Below are 18,808 nucleotides of genomic sequence, written 5' to 3' on the forward strand. Positions count from 1 at the left end.
AGGCCACTTATAATGTGGTGACAGAGACTCTTTAAAAGTAGTGCAAAAGAGAAGCCTGCTATTCTATTCAGCACACCAAATATACGTATAAGGTACAATCATGGCCAGGACTAGGGTAGGCAGAGTAGGTAGGTCACCGATGGGAGGAAGGTCTTTTAATTTATCTCTCTAACCAATCGTACACTGTGTCCGAGTAGATGAGAATGCCGTATGACAACTTAAAGGGATATTCCCATCTCAGACATTTATGGCATATCCCCAGGATATGCCATAAATGGCTGATAGGTATGGGTCCAAGAGGTGGAACCCGCATCTATCTCTAGAACGGGGCACCTGAACCTTGTCCTGCTATTGTTGCTCTCCTGCCACTGAGTTATAAGGTGGCAAGAAGTATGGAAACAGCTGAGCTCGCTGACCTACAACTATAAGCTCGTTTACCGCATCTATCTCTAGAACTGGGCTACGGCCAATGGCTGACAAGGTGGCCAGGTATTCCAGAAACAGCCAAGAGCATTTCAATACGCCGTTTCCGAAACTCCAATAGAATTAAATGAAAGTTAGGGAAACATAGCACAGTGAGCTACACATATTCCGTAGCTCCTGCTTTCTGGAAACCGCGCAGCTTACTGTGCTATGCTGTTTCCGTAACTTTGAGTCACGTCTGTTGGAGTTCTGGACACTGCATGGAAAAACATGATCCGCTGTTTCCAGAAAACTCGGCCACCTCGAAAAGTCGCCTGAAAAGTTAGGAGCGCTTTAAAAGATATAAAACATTAAAAGGTCTTATTGATAACTGCAAGCAGAGATCTTGAAAAAGCTGGAGGAATCGATACACTAATGTGGTACCCAATTACACTGTACATGCAGCCATTCCTGTACCAGTAGCTGCTATACATTTACTAATCTTACGATAATTGCAGACATATTCATTTATGTAACGCTTTGCACTTCATATAATCAGTGAGGAGGAAATCCCCGAACTGGGAACAATTCTTTATTCAGATTTCCTTCCTCACTGCATTACGATCCTGTAACACAATAGATGCATCTGTTATAGGGAAGCAGAGCCCGGCACATCCCTTCATATTCTGGATCGGACAACGCTGACCGCAAGGCAAGACAATTCATAAAACTTCAGAAAACTTACATTACCTGCTTGTTTAAATATCCTTTGCTTTCAGTGTCTGCTAAATCCCAAATCTGTGCAGAAACAAAGGGCACGGAGGTCAGCTCCAGGGACATGACTCACAGGAAGACACTGATACAGCCGATTCACATAAATGTCCTTCTACGTCAGCATGAAATAGACTTTATCAGCGCTAATGACGCAATAATATTAATTTCCATAGAATTTCAGAAAAAGTTAAAGCTTAAAGTTATTTTAAAAAATTGGCCAAGGTAGAGATGCAAAAAAAAAAAAAAAAACCCCAAAAAAAACAAACAAAGCCAGTACTCACCTCACGGATCCCCGTCGTTGTTACGTTCCATCGTTGACATAGCTGCAGCAATGACGTGCCTGTATACCCATGTGATAGCTGCAGCCAAGCACTGGCCTCAGCGATCCTGTGCTGTATACCCACTGAGACCAATGATTGGCTGCAGTGATCATGTACGTATACAAGAACATCATCGCTCCTGTCAATACACAGCGGCGTGGAGGAACAGAAGCGGCGGCGCTAGCACGACGGGGATCTGGAAGGTAAGCAATGGCTTTTTTTTTTTTTTTTTTTGCATTCCTACAACCTTGGCCTATTTCCAACTCGGAAAACCCCTTTAAGGCTATGTTCACACAGAGTATTTTGGGGGAGGAATATCTGCCTCAAAATTCCGTTTGGAACTTTGAGGCAGATTTTCCTCTCCCTGCACGCCGATTTTCGCGGCGATTTTCGCGCCGTTTTTCGCCCGCGGCCATTGAGCGCCGCGGGCATAAAACAGCGCAAAATACGCTTTCTCTGCCTCCCATTGAAGTCAATGGGAGGTCAGAGGCGGAAGCGCCCGAAGATAGGGCATGTCGCTTCTTTTTCCCGCGAGGCAGTTTTACTGCTCGCGGGAAAAAGACGCCGACGCCTCCCATTGAAATCAATGGGAGGCGTTCTCGGGCCGCTTTTGCCGAGTTTTGCGACGCAGTTTCCTCGTAAAAAAACTCGGCAAAATACCCCGTGTGAACATAGCCTAATTGTTCACACAGCGGCTCGTCTGTGCCTGGTGCTGCAGCTCATCCCGTTCATTTGAACGCCACGACCTCTTCACTAAGCTGATCGGACGGGTGTCCTAGGGGTCATTCAGTATCACCCGGTATGAACGAGGTCTTAGATTCTGGGCTTTGACGAGAAGATGTGTTATTACATTACGCTGGCCACCTCAGAAGTAACACTAAGTTGTATGGGACTAATCCTATGTCACAACATGCTGCAGCTTTATGTACATTATTAGAGGAAGATCGCACTTTACTTGCCTTGCTCAGCACCAGATCCGGTAACCCGGACTTCTTCAGAAAAAGAGCAGCATCTCCAGCCAAGACTTTTCCAGAGTTTTTGGACTCAACCTGAAAAAGACACAGGAAAGAATAGGTTAAAATACGCCCTCTCAGACCTTATAAAAAGGATTTAAAAACTGTTCAAAATATATCGATTGTTCCAATAATTGATCGTCCACCACAAGGGACGTTCTGATAAAATCACCTACAAGAAATGGCGGTTCTCACCTGTCTGGGTCATTCTCAAAATACAATGCCATGACCTAAAGGCTACAAACGACCTCAAGAGGAATGCAGCTCAAGGTCAGACTTTATTTTTATGAAGCTACATATTATTAGGGCATTAATGTTTATGCATATACGGAGTATATAACCGTTGGCGGAACTGGTGAACAATTCCCAAGTAGAAAACATCTGATAATAGAGCATGCCGGGAACATTAGTTACCCAGCAAATTGTTTATGGGTAAGACACTCTTTGTAATCCATAGAAACAGTAGCTCCCAGGAGTCTGCATGTGGCAGTGATGTCACTTCCTTCCGCGCACCTTCTAGTATGTGTGAACGAATCCTTACCCTGCACTCATATACCCCTAAGGCTTCATGCACATGACCGTAATTACAGGCACGGACAGCCGGCCATTTTTACGAGCCGTGCTCCCATTATAAAGTATAGGAGCACGGTCCGTAAAATAAAAAAACAGGACATGTCCTATTTTTTTCGGCAGGTTTCTACGGCACGGACACCTTCCCGTAGATATACGGGAAGGGGTCCGTCAGCCATAGAAATTAATGGGCCCGTAGTTACGGGAGATTATACGGTCATGTGCATGGGGTCTAAATGTGTAGACAAAATCTGGTCTCCCAACCAACGGTGATGTACAATGTGCTCCGATATAAATCAGCCAGAAGATAAGGGCCTGTTCACATCTGCGTTAGCGCCTTCATTAGGGGCCCCCATCACAGAGCCAACTGAAAATACCAAATACAATATCGCAGCCACAGACAGACACCCTGACGGAAACCCGACAAACCATTGAAGTCGACGGGTTCTGTCGGGCCTCAATGGTGTCCGTCATACAACGGAATCGGCGCTTCTGGTGTTTTCGTTGTTCTAATCCTCGGACTAAAACAAGGCAGGTGTGAACAGGCCCTAAATTTCCTATTATAACAATGTATTTTATGAATCTGCCCTTAACATGTACTGTAAGTAAAAAAAAAAAAAATAGAAGTTTAATTTTTCCAAAATGAAAAAATAAAATAAATATGAAAACTTAAGAAACTAACCTGGAGGAAGTATTTCTCATACACAGCTGTGTTACTCGGGATCTGAAAAATAATTAAAAATGTAACCCGGAAATAACTGAAGGGCAAAGCAAACAAAAAATATAATCAAGGGAAGCTCCATCTTGGACAAACATTGGATACATAGTCAGCAATTGTAAAGTCTATCACGTTTGTAATTTGTTATTTTTAATATGAGCAGTATAGGAAAAAAAAAAAAAACTCTTCCGGATGCTACCTGGGAACCATCAGCAAGCAGGGTAACTGATGATGAATCTTGCTTTGGCTTTATTTTAATTATGGCTTCTGTAATAGTCTGGCACAATCATACAAAAATAAAATAAGAATACTTAAAGGGGCTGTTCATAATTTGAAATACATGCCAGCTTTCTTCCAAAAACAGCGCCACATCTGTCAGCAGTTTGTTTCTGGTATTACAGCTCAGACTAATTAAAATTAATTATAGCTGAGCTGCAATACCACCAACAATCTGCGGACAGGAGTGGCGCTATTTTTGGAAGAAAGCTGCCCTGTTTTTTGAATCCTGGACAAGCCCTTTAACACTAGCGATTGATATTCATGTGTTAATAAGGGGCTGTAGGGGGTATTAAACAGGGTCTGGCTGTTCACATCACTTCTTTGAGCTACGTTTGATGTATACACTGGGGAAAAGCTCACGACTTGTTCATTAAACGTGCGCTGTGACGGAGGACGAATAGTGGCATCCATCACTCAGTATATCCTGGACTCCACGGGATATAATAGCGTAATCCACTACACTAGTCCATACCTTTTGTTTGTGGAAAAACTAATGTATAGCGACCAGAGGCCAATAGGACGCTCTTTAGGCGTCTGTCTGTCCATTTAGTCCTATGGACACGTTTATCGCATATGACGGGAGCTCTCCAAAGGTACGTGCTAAACGTAAACAAAAATTGGGATGTAAACAGGACCCTAATGAGACCCTCAGACCATTAATAACAGGACACTACAAGGGTAAAAAGGAAAAACTTCACTAATAGCACAGCGCAAAAATAGAAAAAAGACTGCATGTAAATATGTGTTGCGGTTATAAAGACGAAACATTTCCAGGAAGATGTTTTTGGAACGGTTTCCATGAAAAATAGCAATAAAAAAAAAAAGAAGAGAAAAAAAAAAAAGAAAACCACACATAAACTTGTACTTGTGGTTTCCATTGCAATTGCGGCTTCCCTGTTGAAATCAATGGGGAAACCTCCCCGCAAAAAATATAAAATATGCAACAATGTTTACCCACACTGACTTTTATAAAAGTTCTATTCACAACCCTATAACATGTGGCCAACATTTGAATGTATCCTCATCTACCCAAAGTACTAAAACGATGCATATAACAAAAACAGATCTGTCAACAGCAACTTTGTGGTGGTTTCCATGTAACAGGAGATTTTTACGACATTAAAGAGTAAACTGAAAACAGCAAAACTAAAATTCTGCAACAATTATACGCTGTGAGCTTTAGGTTGAAGGGGAAACCTTTTCAAGGAAATAGGGATGTACTGCAATACCAAGCACAGCCTACAAACAAGAGTGGCACTGTTTCTGCAGAAGGCACAGGAGAGCTTGCACAGACTAAGACCTTCCTCATCACTGAGACCAAAACCTCCATATCCACATTTTATCAGTCCCTACATGAGAGATAACGCCTACCCATTACCTACCTCTAAATTAGGGCTGGATGACTCCCAGGAGACAGCCGGTCAATGTAACAAAAAAATTGCTGCCAGCTCCTAAAGTCTTCTGTAATTTGCTCGCCCCGGCATTATATTACTAAGCATTTCACTTAATGGTGGACAGCTCCTTAGAGCTCCTCCGTCAAGGTCACTTCTGCCAAAAACTGAATATATTCCTTCACAAACCTACATATCATCCAGTTTAAAATAAAAAAAAAAAAATCTGTTCAAGTTACATAAATCCATGGGACAGTTGGGTATCAACCAATATGGCTCCCAAAATTGTTATCCCCCAGCTTTCCTGGAAACCTGAATAATAAAATGTGTCTCTATGCAGCACACCTCGGCTGGTTCGCCATTAAGGAAACCCTGAGCGAGATGAAACTGCGACGTAAGGGTATGTTCACACGGCAACGCCAATTACGTCTGAAATTACGAAGCGGTTTTCAGGCGAAAGCAGCTCCTGAATTTCAGACGTTTTGACAAGTGCAGGCGTTTTTCGCGGCGTCTTTTACGGACGTAATTTGAGCTGGTTTTCATTGGAGTCAATGAAAAACGGCTCCAATTACGTCCCAAGAAGTGACATGCACTTCTTTGAGCCGGGCGTCTTTTTACGCGCCGTCTATTGGAAGTGGCGAGCGCGTAAAAAAAAGACCGGTTTGGAGCCGTTTTTTCGGCCGTAATTCGAGGCGTAAAACGCCTGAATAACGTCCGGAAATAGGGCGTGTGAACATACCCTTACTGGATGTCATCCAGCTTTTCCAGAAAAAAACATAAATAACTTAACTCCGCATTAACCAAAATTTTTAGCCTGTTACCCGCCAGCTGAACGCAGTGTTCACACGTAGTGTAAACAATGCGGATTTTCCGCAATGTATTGCGTTGCAGAAAATGCACAGCGTAATACAGTGGCAGCAAAGTGGATGAGAATTGAACAAATAAGTGGAAAAAACACTCAGGAATAGACTAGTGGTGCGTTTTTTTAAATCCGCAGCATGTCAATTGTATTTGCGTAATCTCTGCTTATTTGTTGCAGGTTTTCCCCATTGAATTCAACAAAGAAGATTCCTCCTCCGATTCGCTTCAATAGGAGGTTTGGGCGGAATCCACCTGAAGATCAGTCAAGATGCCACTTTTTCCCACTAGTTGAAAAAGGAGCATACGGCTCCCATTGAAATGGATGGGAGGCAGAATTTTGCGACGGAATCCGCAACAAGAATTCCACCGCATGAACATACCCGCACTGTATCCGACCTGTGTGAACTTACCCATACAGTGACAATCCCATGATCTCAGACACACTGCCGTAATCCATCCAGGACTGCTCTCAATCTCCACAACGTTAAACTGCAGGCGGCTCATTTTGCTAATGTGAACACCCAAAGAACTACAACAAATTCTACTACATCACCTTCCTAAATCACAGGCTGCTGGATCAAGTCGCCAGCTGGTGCCCGGTATAGGACGTGTCTCCAAGATGCTAAAAAGGCAAACTGGCACCAGGGGTGTAAACAAGGACACTTTTTGGAGTAACGTGATTACATAAAAAAACAAAGCGCAGAATATTGAAGTGAAACAAGAGTCGAGTGTAGCAGGGACGAGCCGGTGGGGCGGAGGGCGAAATTATCCACAACCAGATTTCCTGTAAAAAGTCATAGGAAAACACTGCCACCAGGAAACCAGGGAAGGAAAGATGGAGTAAAGATAGACACATAAGGCAAAGGGGTCTGCTGACTCAGGAGGAGGGAAGAGCGGGTGGTGATAGAACAGCACAAAGACGACGGGACAGTCCTGCCTGTATACAGGACGCCAATGTAAATTGTGTGGATACAAAAAAAACTTTTCTCCCCCTAGAAAATACTTAAATGGTAACTAAACTGTCAAACTTCTGACACGTCATAGTGGCATGTAAGACGTTTTGATCGGTGGGGGGCCGAGCACAGGGACCCCCCACCGATCGCTAGAACGAAGCGGCAGGAGCACTTGGGTGAGCGCTCAACAGTTTGGTTTTTGATCAGTTTTTCTCGGAATGACGATGTAGCAGTGTACGGACTCAATAGAAAGTACCTGAGCCCGTACGCCGCTACATCGGCTTTCCGAGAAAAGCCAATCAGAAACTAGGCGGCTCGGAGCTCACCCAAGCGCTCCTGCCGCTTAGTATTAGCGATTGATGCCCCTCTCAGTGTTCGGTCCCTCACCAATCAGAACTTCTGACGTGTTACAAAAAGATATCAGAAATTTGTTGACATTTCCCTTGAAACTGTACCTATTTTTTTTTCTTTTTTATTCTTTATAGGTGCGAAATTTAGTGCTGAATAATGTTGAAATAATTGTTAGGCTGAATTTACACACAGCGTTTACTCGCATTTTCCATGGCTTTTTTTATTTGTTGTTGTCCTAAAGCGCTGAATAAAACATAAAAAAGCCTAAATACACAGCGTTTTGGTTTGCGGCTTCTTGGGGTCGGTGAATGGCTTTTTTTTTTTTTTTGACAGTTTTTTCATAGGACCACAAAACACCTGGAAAAACGGATGAAACAAAGTGACAAAATGAAAAAAATATTACCAAAAACACATGCCAGTTTTTTTTCATGCTTCTTAAAATGCTGAAGAAAAACAAATTTGTGTGAAGGAGGCCAAATGAGCACGATGCGTATTAAGTGCAGATTTGTCGTGCAGATTTTTCTGCGGCAAATACACAGCGTAATACAGTATCAGCAAAGTAAATGAGATTTCAAACAATATCATCTAGAGCAGGGGTCTCAAGCACGCGGCCCGCGGGCCGCATGCGGCCACTGGGGCTGTCATCTGCGGCCCACGGGACACAGAGCCGCTAGTATCGGCTCTGCTCCGAGACTCTGGAATTCCCTGACATCGCTGTCCACATATGAACAGCGATGTCTGGGGCTTCCCCAGAACCCGGAGTACCGAGCAGAGCGCTGTTGTCGGCTCTGCTCCGGGACTCTGTGGAATTCCCTGAAATCGCTGCCCACATATGAACAGCGATGTCTGGGGCTTCCCCAGAGCCGGAGTCCCGAGCAGAGCGCTGGTGTCGGCTCTGCTCCGGGACTCTGTGGAATTCCCTGACATCGCTGCCCATATATGGACAGTGTGTCAGGGCCTTCCCCAGAGCGGAGTCCCGGGCAGAGCACTATTATCGGCTCTGCTCCGGGACTCTGGGGAAGCCTCTGACATCGCTGTCCATACATCGACAATGATGTCAGGGGCTTCCCCAGAGCAGGAATCCCAGTGATGTCAGGAGCACAGCTGGAATCCCAGGAAGAGCCTACTAGCGCTCTGCCTGGGACTCCAGCTCTGGGCAAGCCCCTGACATCACTGGGGCAGCCTCTACAGAGGGCACTGGGGCAGCCTCTACAGAGGGCACTGGGGCAGCCTCTACAGAGGGCACTGGGGCAGCCTCTACAGAGGGCACTGGGGCAGCCTCTACAGAGGGCACTGGGGCAGCCTCTACAGAGGGCACTGTGGCGTTATCTACAAGTGGGTGTGTGACAATGCCAGTGTCCTCTTCAGATACTGTCACACACCCACTTGTAGAGAACCCCACAGTGCCCTCTGTAGATAATGCAACACACCCCTAGATAATGCCAGTGTCCTCTTCAGATACTATCTAGGGGTGTGTTGCCTTATCTACAGAGGGCACTGTGGCAGCATATCTACAGAGGGCACTGTGGCAGCATATCTACAGAGGGCACTGTGGCAGCATATCTACAGAGGGCACTGTGGCAGCATATCTACAGAGGGCACTGTGGCAGCATATCTACAGAGGGCACTGTGGCAGCATATCTACAGAGGGCACTGTGGCAGCATATCTACAGAGGGCACTGTGGCAGCATATCTACAGAGGGCACTGTGGCAGCATATCTACAGAGGGCACTGTGGCCTTATCTAGGGGTGTGTTGCAGCATCCACAGAGGGCACTGCGGCAGCATCCGCAGAGGGCACTGCGGCAGCATCCGCAGAGGGCACTGCGGCAGCATCCGCAGAGGGCACTGCGGCAGCATCCGCAGAGGGCACTGCGGCAGCATCCGCAGAGGGCACTGCGGCAGCATCCGCAGAGGGCACTGCGGCAGCATCCGCAGAGGGCACTGCGGCAGCATCCACAGAGGGCACTGCGGCAGCATCCACAGAGGGCACTGCGGCAGCATCTAAAAAGGGGCTGCCCAATCTTGACATGTGTGCTAACTGAGCCGCCGGACTGCATTTAGCGACACTTAAACTGGAAAGCTGGATTGTGGTAATAAGCACGTGGAGAAATATCTCAAATTTTAAACCTAGCGGTATTATTATAGTAATATAGTGTTATAGTAGTTCAAATAACTAATTGATTAACAATAACTTTGTATTGTATCAAATTTGAAAGTAATGCGGCCCGTCAACTTCCCATTTTTTCTATATGCGGCCCACTTACCCGGCTGAGTTTGAGACCCCTGATCTAGAGGATGCAGAATTTATCCGCAAGTAAATTTACCTGCGGTATTTTAAAATCCGCAGCGTGTCAATTTATCTTGCGTTACCGCCTGCGAATTGTATCTAAAAAGCTTATTAAAATCCGCACCAAAATCTCCAGCATTAGGGCGGATTTACACGGATTTACTCGTGGTTTTCACGCGGGTCGCACGGACCTATGCAAGTCTATGGGGCAGTGCAGACTGTCCGTGAGTTTTGCGCAGCGTGTCCGCTGCATAAAACTCACGACATGTTCTATATTTCGGCGTTTTTCGCGCATCACGCACCCATTGAAGTCAATGGGTGCGTGAAAATCACGCGCACCACACGGAAGCACTTCCGTGGGACGCACGTTATTCGCGAAACAGCAGAAAAAGAATGAATGTAAACAGAAAAGCACCACGTGCTTTTCTGTTTACAAACATCCAAACGGAGTGTCATAAAAATGGCGGCTGCGCGAAGAGCACGCAGCCGCGCATCCGTATGAACATGACACACGGAGCTGTCACGCACCTGCCACTCGCGCAAAACGCACACGTTCGTGTAAATCCGCACCTATTTTAGAAAATGTAAAAACTGCTCCTAAAAACAAATTTAAAAAAATGCATTATTAGATGCGGATTTTCTGCACCAAATTACACATGTGCATGTAGCCCAAGGGTATGTGCACACGATAACGCCAATTACGGCTGAAATTACGGAGCTGTTTTCCTGAATTTCAGACGTAATTGCTCGTACTCGCATTTTGCGAGGCGTCAATTGCGGGCGTAATTTGGAGCTGGATTCAATGAAAAACGGCTCAAATTACGTCCCAAGAAGTGTTCTGCACTTCTTTGACGAGGCTGTTATTTTTCGCGCCGTCTTCTGACAGCGACGTGTAAAATTACAGGTCGTCGGCACAGTACATCGGCAAACCCATTGAAATGAATTGGCAGATGCTTGCCGACGTAGTCGAGGCTTGTTTTCAGACGTATTTCGAGGCGTAAAATGCCTCCAATACGTCTGAAAATGGGTCGTGTGAACCCAGCCTAAAGGGGCAGGAGCTCTGATTTTCTGTGAGCTTGAAATCCATTGCTTCTATAGACACTGCCACTAGGGGGAGCTTAGGAGCTTTACGCTTGCGTATGTAAACAGTATGCAGTAAGCTCCCTCTAGTGGTGACAGCAGGCAGCCACATTCATAATCACTTGGGAGTTCTATTTTTTTTTAAATTCAGAGCTCCGACCGCTACAAATATATTATTATAAAATATATAAAGTATAGCAATGCAGATTTAAAACATGATCAGGTATTTCTTAAAATATTTCACAACACTCCCATCAGGCGGCTCACACATTTCCGTGCTCCATGAGAAGTCAATTCTTACTTCAAAACACATAGATGTGAGGAGAAACTTTAGTTTCAGTTTTCTTAGCTGCCAATGTTCTGGGAAGAGACGCACCCGAAATGTGGGCGGCTCATAATAAAAACGGGACACAGACAACAAGAAGTCAGTGAGAGGTTGCAGGTCTTCATTATAGGATCTGGTGAGTCATACAATACTCGGCATGTCTACAGCCATCGAATCCTGAACTTCTCCTCAACATATATTACGTATATGAAGAGTGTCTGCACTTTCACAAAAAAACATTTGAGATGTCACAGAGACATGTCAAAAGTTTTGATCAATGGGGGTGCGGGTGCCGAGACCACCACCGATCACTGAAACGAATGTGCAGAAGCGCTCAGAACCTTAGGACGTGTTAAGTTCTCCTCGTTAGGGCTGAAGATGGGCTCAGATAGATTTTCGCGCAGCCGGCATCATTATGACACTCTGTATGAATGTTTACAAACAGAAAAGCACGTGGTGCTTTTCTGTTTTCATTCATTCTTTTTACTACTGTTGCGCGAATGACGCGCGCACCCGTAAGTGCTTCCGTGTGCCTTGCGCGATTTGCAGTCACCCATTGACTTCAACGGGTGCGTGCTGCGCGAAACACGGCCAAATATAGGACATGTCGTGAGTTTTACGCAGCGCACATACGCTGCGTGAAATTCACTGAGAGTCTGAACGGCCCCATTCATTAACCCCTTCCCTCTTTGGCCACTTTTGACCTTCCTGACAGAGCCTCATTTTTCAAATCTGACATGTTTCACTTTATGTGGTAATAACTCCGGAATGCTTTTACCTATCCAAGCGATTCTGAGATTGTTTTCTCGTGACACATTGGACTTTATGTTACTGGCAAAATTTGCCCGATACATTACGTATTTAATTGTGAAAAACACCAAAATTTAGCGAAAAATTGCAAAAATTAGCATTTTTCTCAATTTAAATGTATCTGCTTGTAAGACAGGCAGTTATAACACACAAAAATGTTGCTAATTAACATCCCCCATATGTCTACTTTAGATTGGCATCGTTTTTTGAACATCATTTTATTTTTCTAGGACGTTACAAGGCTTAGAACTTTAGCAGCAATTTCTCACATTTTCAAGAAAATTTAAAAATGCTATTTTTACAGGGGCCAGTTCAGTTGTGAAGTGGCTTTGAGGTCCTTAGATATTAGAAACCCCCAATAAGTCACCCCATTTTAAAAACTGCACCCCTCAAAGTATTCAAAACAGCATTTAGAAAGTTTCTTAACCCTTTAGACATTGCGCAGGAATTAAGGCAAAGTAGAGGTGAAATTTACAAAGTTCATTATTTTTTTCCAGAAATTCATTTTGAATCCATTTTTTTTGTACCACAGAAGGTTTTACCCAAGAAATGCCACTCAATATTTATTGCCCAGGTTCTGCAGTTTTAGGAAATATCCCACATATGGCTGTAGCATGCTATTGGACTGAAGCACCGGCCTCAGAAGCAAAGGAGCACCTGGTGGATTTTGGGCCTCCTTTTTATTAGAATATATTTTAGGCACCATATCAGCTTTGAACAGGTCTTGTGGAACTAAAACAGTGGAAACCCCCCAAAAGTGATCCCATTTGGGAAACTACACCCCTCAACGAATTTATTTAGGGGTGTAGCAAGAGTTTTGACCGGCCAGTTTTTTTGCAAAAATTTTTGGAACTAGGCCATGAAAATGAAAATCTACATTTTTTCAAATTACATGTAGGTTTAGCTAATTTTTTTTCATTTCCAAAAGAACTAAAGTAGAAAAAGCACCACAACATTTGTAGAGCAATTTCTCCCGAGTAAAAGAATACCCCACATGTGGTCATAAACGGTTGTTTGGACACACGACAGGGCTTAGAATGGAAAGAGCGCCATTTGGCTCTTGGAGCTCAAATTTAGCAGGAATGGTTTGCGGAGGCCATGTCACATTTACGAAGCCCCTGAGGGGACAAAACAGTGGAAACCCCCAACAAGTGACCCCATTTTGTAAACTATACCCCTTGAGGAAATTATCTAGGGGTATAGTGAGCATTTTGACCCCACAGATTTCTTGCAGAAATTTTTGGAAGTAGGCTGTGAAAATGAAAATCTACATTTTTTCAAATAAAATTTAGGTTTAGCTAATTTTTTTTCATTTCCACAAGGACTAAAGGAGAAAAAGCACCGTAAAATTTGTAAAGAAATTTCTCCCGAGTAAAACAGTACCCCACATGTGGTAATAAACGGCTGTTTGGACACACGGCGAGGCTGAGAAGGGAAAGAGCGCCATTTGGCTTTTGGAACTCAAATTTAGCAGGAATGGTTTGCGGAGGCCATGTTGCATTTGCAAAGCCCCTGAGGGGACAAAACAGTGGAAACCCCCAACAAGTGACCCCATTTTGGAAACTACACCCCATGAGGAAATTATCTAGGGGTACAGTGAGCAGTTTGACCCCACAGGTGTTTTACAGAACTTATTGGAAATAGGGCGTAAAAATGAAAATGTAAATTTTTTCAAAGAAAATGTAGGTTTAGGTATTTTTTTTTCATTTCCACAAGGACTGAAGGAGAAAAAGCACCATAACATTTGTAAAGCAACTTCTCCCGAGTAAAACAATACCCCACATGTGGTCACAAACATCTGTTTGGACACACGGTAGGGCTCAGAATGGAACTAGCACCATTTGGATTTTGGAATGGTTTCTGGGCGCCATGTCACATTTGCTGAGTCCCTGTAGTACTAGTACAGTGGAAACACCCCAAAAGTGACTCCATTTGGGAAACTGCACCCCCTGAGGAATCATCTAGGGGTATAGTGAAAATTTTGATCCGAAAGGTTTTTTGCTGAATTAATTAGAATTAAGCCATGAAAATGAAAAATAATTTTTTTTCCAACAAGAGGTCGTTTTAGATCAACATTTTTCATTTTTACAAAGAATAGAGAAGAAAAAGCACCCCAACATTTGTAAAGTAATTTCTCCCGAGTACGGTAACACCCCATATGTGGTTATAATCAGCTGTTTAGATATATGGGAGCATACAGAAGAAAAGGAGCGGTATTTATCTTTTGGAGCGTAGATTTTGCTGGAATGGTTTGCGGACGCCATGTTGCATTTGCAAAACCGCTGATGTACCAAACAAAAGTGACCCCATTTTAGAAACTACACCCCTAAAGGCATTTATCAAGGGGTGTAGTGAGAATTTAGACTCCACAGGTGTTTTTCAGAAATGAATACGCAGTGGATTGTGCAAAGTGAAAATAGCAATTTCTCCACTGATCTGCCCATTCACCGCACAAGATGTTGTGCCCCTAGAGAATCTTACCCCATAAATTGTTAAGCGGGTTCTCCCGGGTATGGTAATGCCTTACTTGTGGCCATAAATTGCTGTTTGGGCACACTGTAGGGCTAAGAAGGGAAAGACCGCCATTTTGAGCATGGATTTTGCTTGGTAATAGTTCTGTTTGGGGTTTTGCTGGTATTTCCGTTTATAATGTGGTGGCATATGTAATCTGTGCGGGGTACATCAGGGTATATGTAATCTGTGCGGAGTACATCAGGGTACATGTAATCTGTGCGGAGTATATCAGGGGTATATGTAATCTGTGCGGAGTATATCAGGGGTATATGTAATCTGTGCGGAGTACATCAGGGTATATGTAATCTGTGCGGAGTACATCAGGGTACATGTAATCTGTGCGGAGTATATCAGGGGTATATGTAATCTGTGCGGAGTATATCAGGGGTATATGTAATCTGTGCGGAGTATATCAGGGGTATATGTAATCTGTGCGGAGTATATCAGGGGTATATGTAATCTGTGCGGAGTACATCAGGGTACATGTAATCTGTGCGGAGTATATCAGGGGTATATGTAATCTGTGCGGAGTATATCAGGGGTATATGTAATCTGTGCGGAGTATATCAGGGGTATATGTAATCTGTGCGGAGTACATCAGGGCATAATAAGAGGGTATAAGAATGGGGTAAATAATACAATTATCCATAGGTGTGTGTTACGCTGTGAAGCGATCCGTTATGCACAGGCCAGTGTCACACTGATAAACGGTTTTCTTTCTTATCCCCCTTCTGTAACGCTCTGCACCTTTTGGGGACTTTTTCTCCTTTGTAGTTTGGGAAATATTGCTGGGAAAGTTTTGCGCTGGTATAATACGGGCACCCTCACTTCCAGCGGATGTGCTATGTCCCTTCCCTTTCCTAGTTCCTAAATACTAGAGCCCTGAAACTGAAGGAATGTTCCCCTCCGGCCTGCGCATTGAGATGTTTTTCCATCACCGCATTACTAGTGCCATAACGTTTTTCTTTTTCAGTTGATTGAGCGGTGTGCAGGCTTGTTTTTTGCGAGACGGGCTGTAGATTTTATTGGTGCCATTTTAGAACACATACGTCTTTTTGATCACTTTTTATTTCATTTTTTGGTAAAGGAAATTACCAAAAACAAGCAATTCTGGAATAGTTTTTTATTGGTTTTTTTATCGGCATCCACAGTGTGCCCTAAATTACATGTTAGCTTTATTCTGCGGGTCGATACGATTACGGCGATACCAAATTTATATAGTTTTTTTTATGTATTGCGGCTTTTGCACAATAAAATCACTTTTTTTATAAAATCATTTGTTTTCTGTGTCGACATATTCTAAGACCCATAACTTTTTTATTTTTGCGTGCACGAAACGGTGTCAGGGATTATTTTTTGCGGGACGGATTGTCGTTTTTATTAGTACTATTTTGGAGTAAATGTGACTTTTTGATCACTTTTTATAGCATTTTTTGGAAGGAGATGTGACCTAAAAACAAAGATTCTGGCGCTGTTTTTCATGTTTTTTTTTTACCGCGTTCACCGTGCGGGATAAATTACATAATAGTTTTGTCGTTTGGGTCGTTACGGACGCGGCGATACCAATTATGTATAGTTTTTTTTATTTTTACGTTTTTTCCCATAATAAAAGACTTACTATGGGAAAAAAGTCAGTTTAGCTTTATTTTTATTTTAAATGTGTGTGTTTTTATTGTTTTACCACATTTTTATTAACTTTTTTTTACTTTTTTTACTTGTCCCACTAGGGGACATGAGGGCCTGATGCCCCGATCGCTACTCTAATACACTGCACTACATACGTAGTGCAGTGTATTAGCGCTGTCAGTTATTCACTGACAGCAAGCCTATGAGGACACGCCGCAGGCGGGTCCTCATCGGCTCCCGTACAAGGCAGACTCGGACGCCATTTTCTCTATTGAGTGCAGCATCTGAGGGGTTAATCTGCCGGATCGGAGAATAGCTCCGGTCCTGGCAGTTACAGGAGGGTGCCAGCTGTATAATACAGCTGTCACCCCGCGGTGATGGTGCCGGCTCTGCTTCTGAGCCCGCACCATCACTGCGCCGTATATATACGGCGCTTTGCGGGAAGCACCTCCCGACAGCGCCGTATATATACGGCGGATGTCGGGAAGGGGTTAACATAGGTCCGTGCGACGCGCGTGATGCACGGACGTATTATACGTTCATGTGAATAAGGCCTTATGAGGCGTGCCGATCAAGGCGAAAGGTGTTAAGCGCTTCAGTGATGTTGGGGGTCTCAGCACCCGGACCCCACTGATCAAAACTTCTGACATGTCTCTATGACCTGTCAGAAGTTTTGTGGAAGAGTGCAGAGACTTAAAGGAACAGTGTCACGAAAAAAAAAAAAATTTATATCAATTTGCTTTTAGTGTTTTATTTAAAAAAAAATTATTTATTTGTGGGTTTGTGTTTTACTTTTTATTTTTTCACTTTTTCTTGTCTATGGGGGCTGACATTTTTTTTTCCATCTTTGTATGTGTCGATTAACGACACATACAGACATGGAATACGGCACATACAGCCCCATAGTGAATGCGAACGGGGCCCATTCCATCCACTATGCTGTACGCCGTCTGTGTGGGAACACCGTCCAAATTGAAGGTCTTCCGCCGAGCGACGTCCGGCGCCATTTTCTTGTGGACCGGAAGCCGCGGCTGGACATTAAGATAACTACTTCCGGTCGCGGCTTCCGGACTTGTGCACTTGGAGCGAAGGGAGCAGACTGAGCGGACGGACCGGAGGGTGCGGCGGCGGCAGGAGCAGGTAAGTTAGGTCTGTGTTTGTATGTGTTTTACTGTGTGTTTACTACTGTATGTTAACCTACTACACTGTGTGTTAGCTCAAAAAATGTAGGAGGTTTGACCGTTCAATCCCCTCGTTTCAGGATAAAGGAGGGGGGATTCTGAGAGCTCACTAGAGCGAGTGAGTTTTCTCAAATTTTGCAGCATAAAGCAATGAGGTTGCTTTACCACATGCAATGCTGCAATTTTGGGAATTGCTCCATCTAGTGACCAGTGCTGGGAAATGTTATAAATTAGAATCTAATTTATAATATTTCCTGACTCGTGAAAAAATTAAAAAAATTAGAACAATGTTTAACACCCAGAGCAACGTGATGGCAGCAGAAAAAAAAACACCGGCTTATCTGTGCTCTATAGCTGGGTGTTAGGCTCTGTTCACATCTGCATTGGGGTCTCATTCTCACGTTCCGTCTGAGGTTTCCGTCAGAACGGGACCCTGAGCAGACACAAACTGACACCGATGGAAACCAGAGATTTCCGTTTACATCACCATTGATTTCAATGGTGACAGAGCAGGTGCCCGTGGTTTCCGTTAGTCTCTTTTGTGCACCGCATCCGTCAGTGCACAAAATATATTTTCTGCCTGCAAAAAAACTCTGTGAAAAGAGCCTTAGGCTAGGTTTACACAGAGTTTTTTCCCGTTTGGAATTTTGAGGCAAAGTTTGATCTGCCTGCAAGCTGTTTGCCTCGTTCACAAAGAGTATTTTGACAAGATTTTTGGCGCGGAAACCGCTCCGCAAAACTCGTCAAACACCGGCCGAAAATACCTCCCATTGATTTCAAGGGAGGCGTGGGCGTTTTTCTCCCGTGAGCGGTAAAACCGCCTTGCGGGAGAAAGACGGGAAATGCCCCATCTTTGCGCGGTTACGCCTCTGACCTCCCATTGACATCAATGGAAGGCAGAGAAAGCGTATTTCGCTGTTTTTTGCCCGTAGAACTCAATGGGCGCGAGCGAAAAATGCCACGAAAATCGCGGCAAACGGCGTGCAGGAAGGTCAAAATCTGCCTCAAAATCCCAAACTGAATTTTGAGGCAGAATTTTCCTCCTGCAAAAAACTCTGTGTGAACACAGCCTTAGGCTATGTTCACACTGATTTTTTTGACGAGTTTTTTGACGCGGAAACCGCGTCGCAAAACTCGTCAAAAACCGGCCGAAAATGCCTCCCATTCATTTCAAGGTAGGCGTGGGCGTTTTTCTCCCGCGAGCGGTAAAACCGCAAGAAACGGCCGTCACACGGCTGCAGTAGGAACAATAGACCCCTAATGGGACTATTCTCACAACCGATTTTTTGACAGCCCGGGAAACCAGGCCGTCAAAAAATGGGACATGCCCTATTTTCCACAGAAGTCTATG

At 44.2% G+C, this 18,808-nt stretch overlaps 1 protein-coding gene across 2 annotated transcripts in view; it reads right to left on the reverse strand.

Annotated features, from left to right (window-relative positions):
• EPS15 (epidermal growth factor receptor pathway substrate 15) overlaps positions 1 to 18,808 on the reverse strand; it is a 91,525-nt gene that overhangs the window by 57,958 nt on the left and 14,759 nt on the right. For both annotated transcript variants that reach the window (XM_075832981.1, XM_075832982.1), the window contains exons 2-4: positions 3,762 to 3,803; positions 2,456 to 2,545; positions 1,153 to 1,200 (exon numbers count right to left, since the gene is read on the reverse strand). In XM_075832981.1, the coding sequence (XP_075689096.1) occupies positions 1,153 to 1,200; positions 2,456 to 2,545; positions 3,762 to 3,803 (180 nt within the window). The remainder of the gene's footprint in view (positions 1 to 1,152; positions 1,201 to 2,455; positions 2,546 to 3,761; positions 3,804 to 18,808) is intronic.

The sequence above is a fragment of the Rhinoderma darwinii genome, chromosome 7, assembly GCF_050947455.1.
Source record: "Rhinoderma darwinii isolate aRhiDar2 chromosome 7, aRhiDar2.hap1, whole genome shotgun sequence".
Classification (NCBI taxonomy): Eukaryota; Metazoa; Chordata; class Amphibia; order Anura; family Rhinodermatidae; genus Rhinoderma; species Rhinoderma darwinii.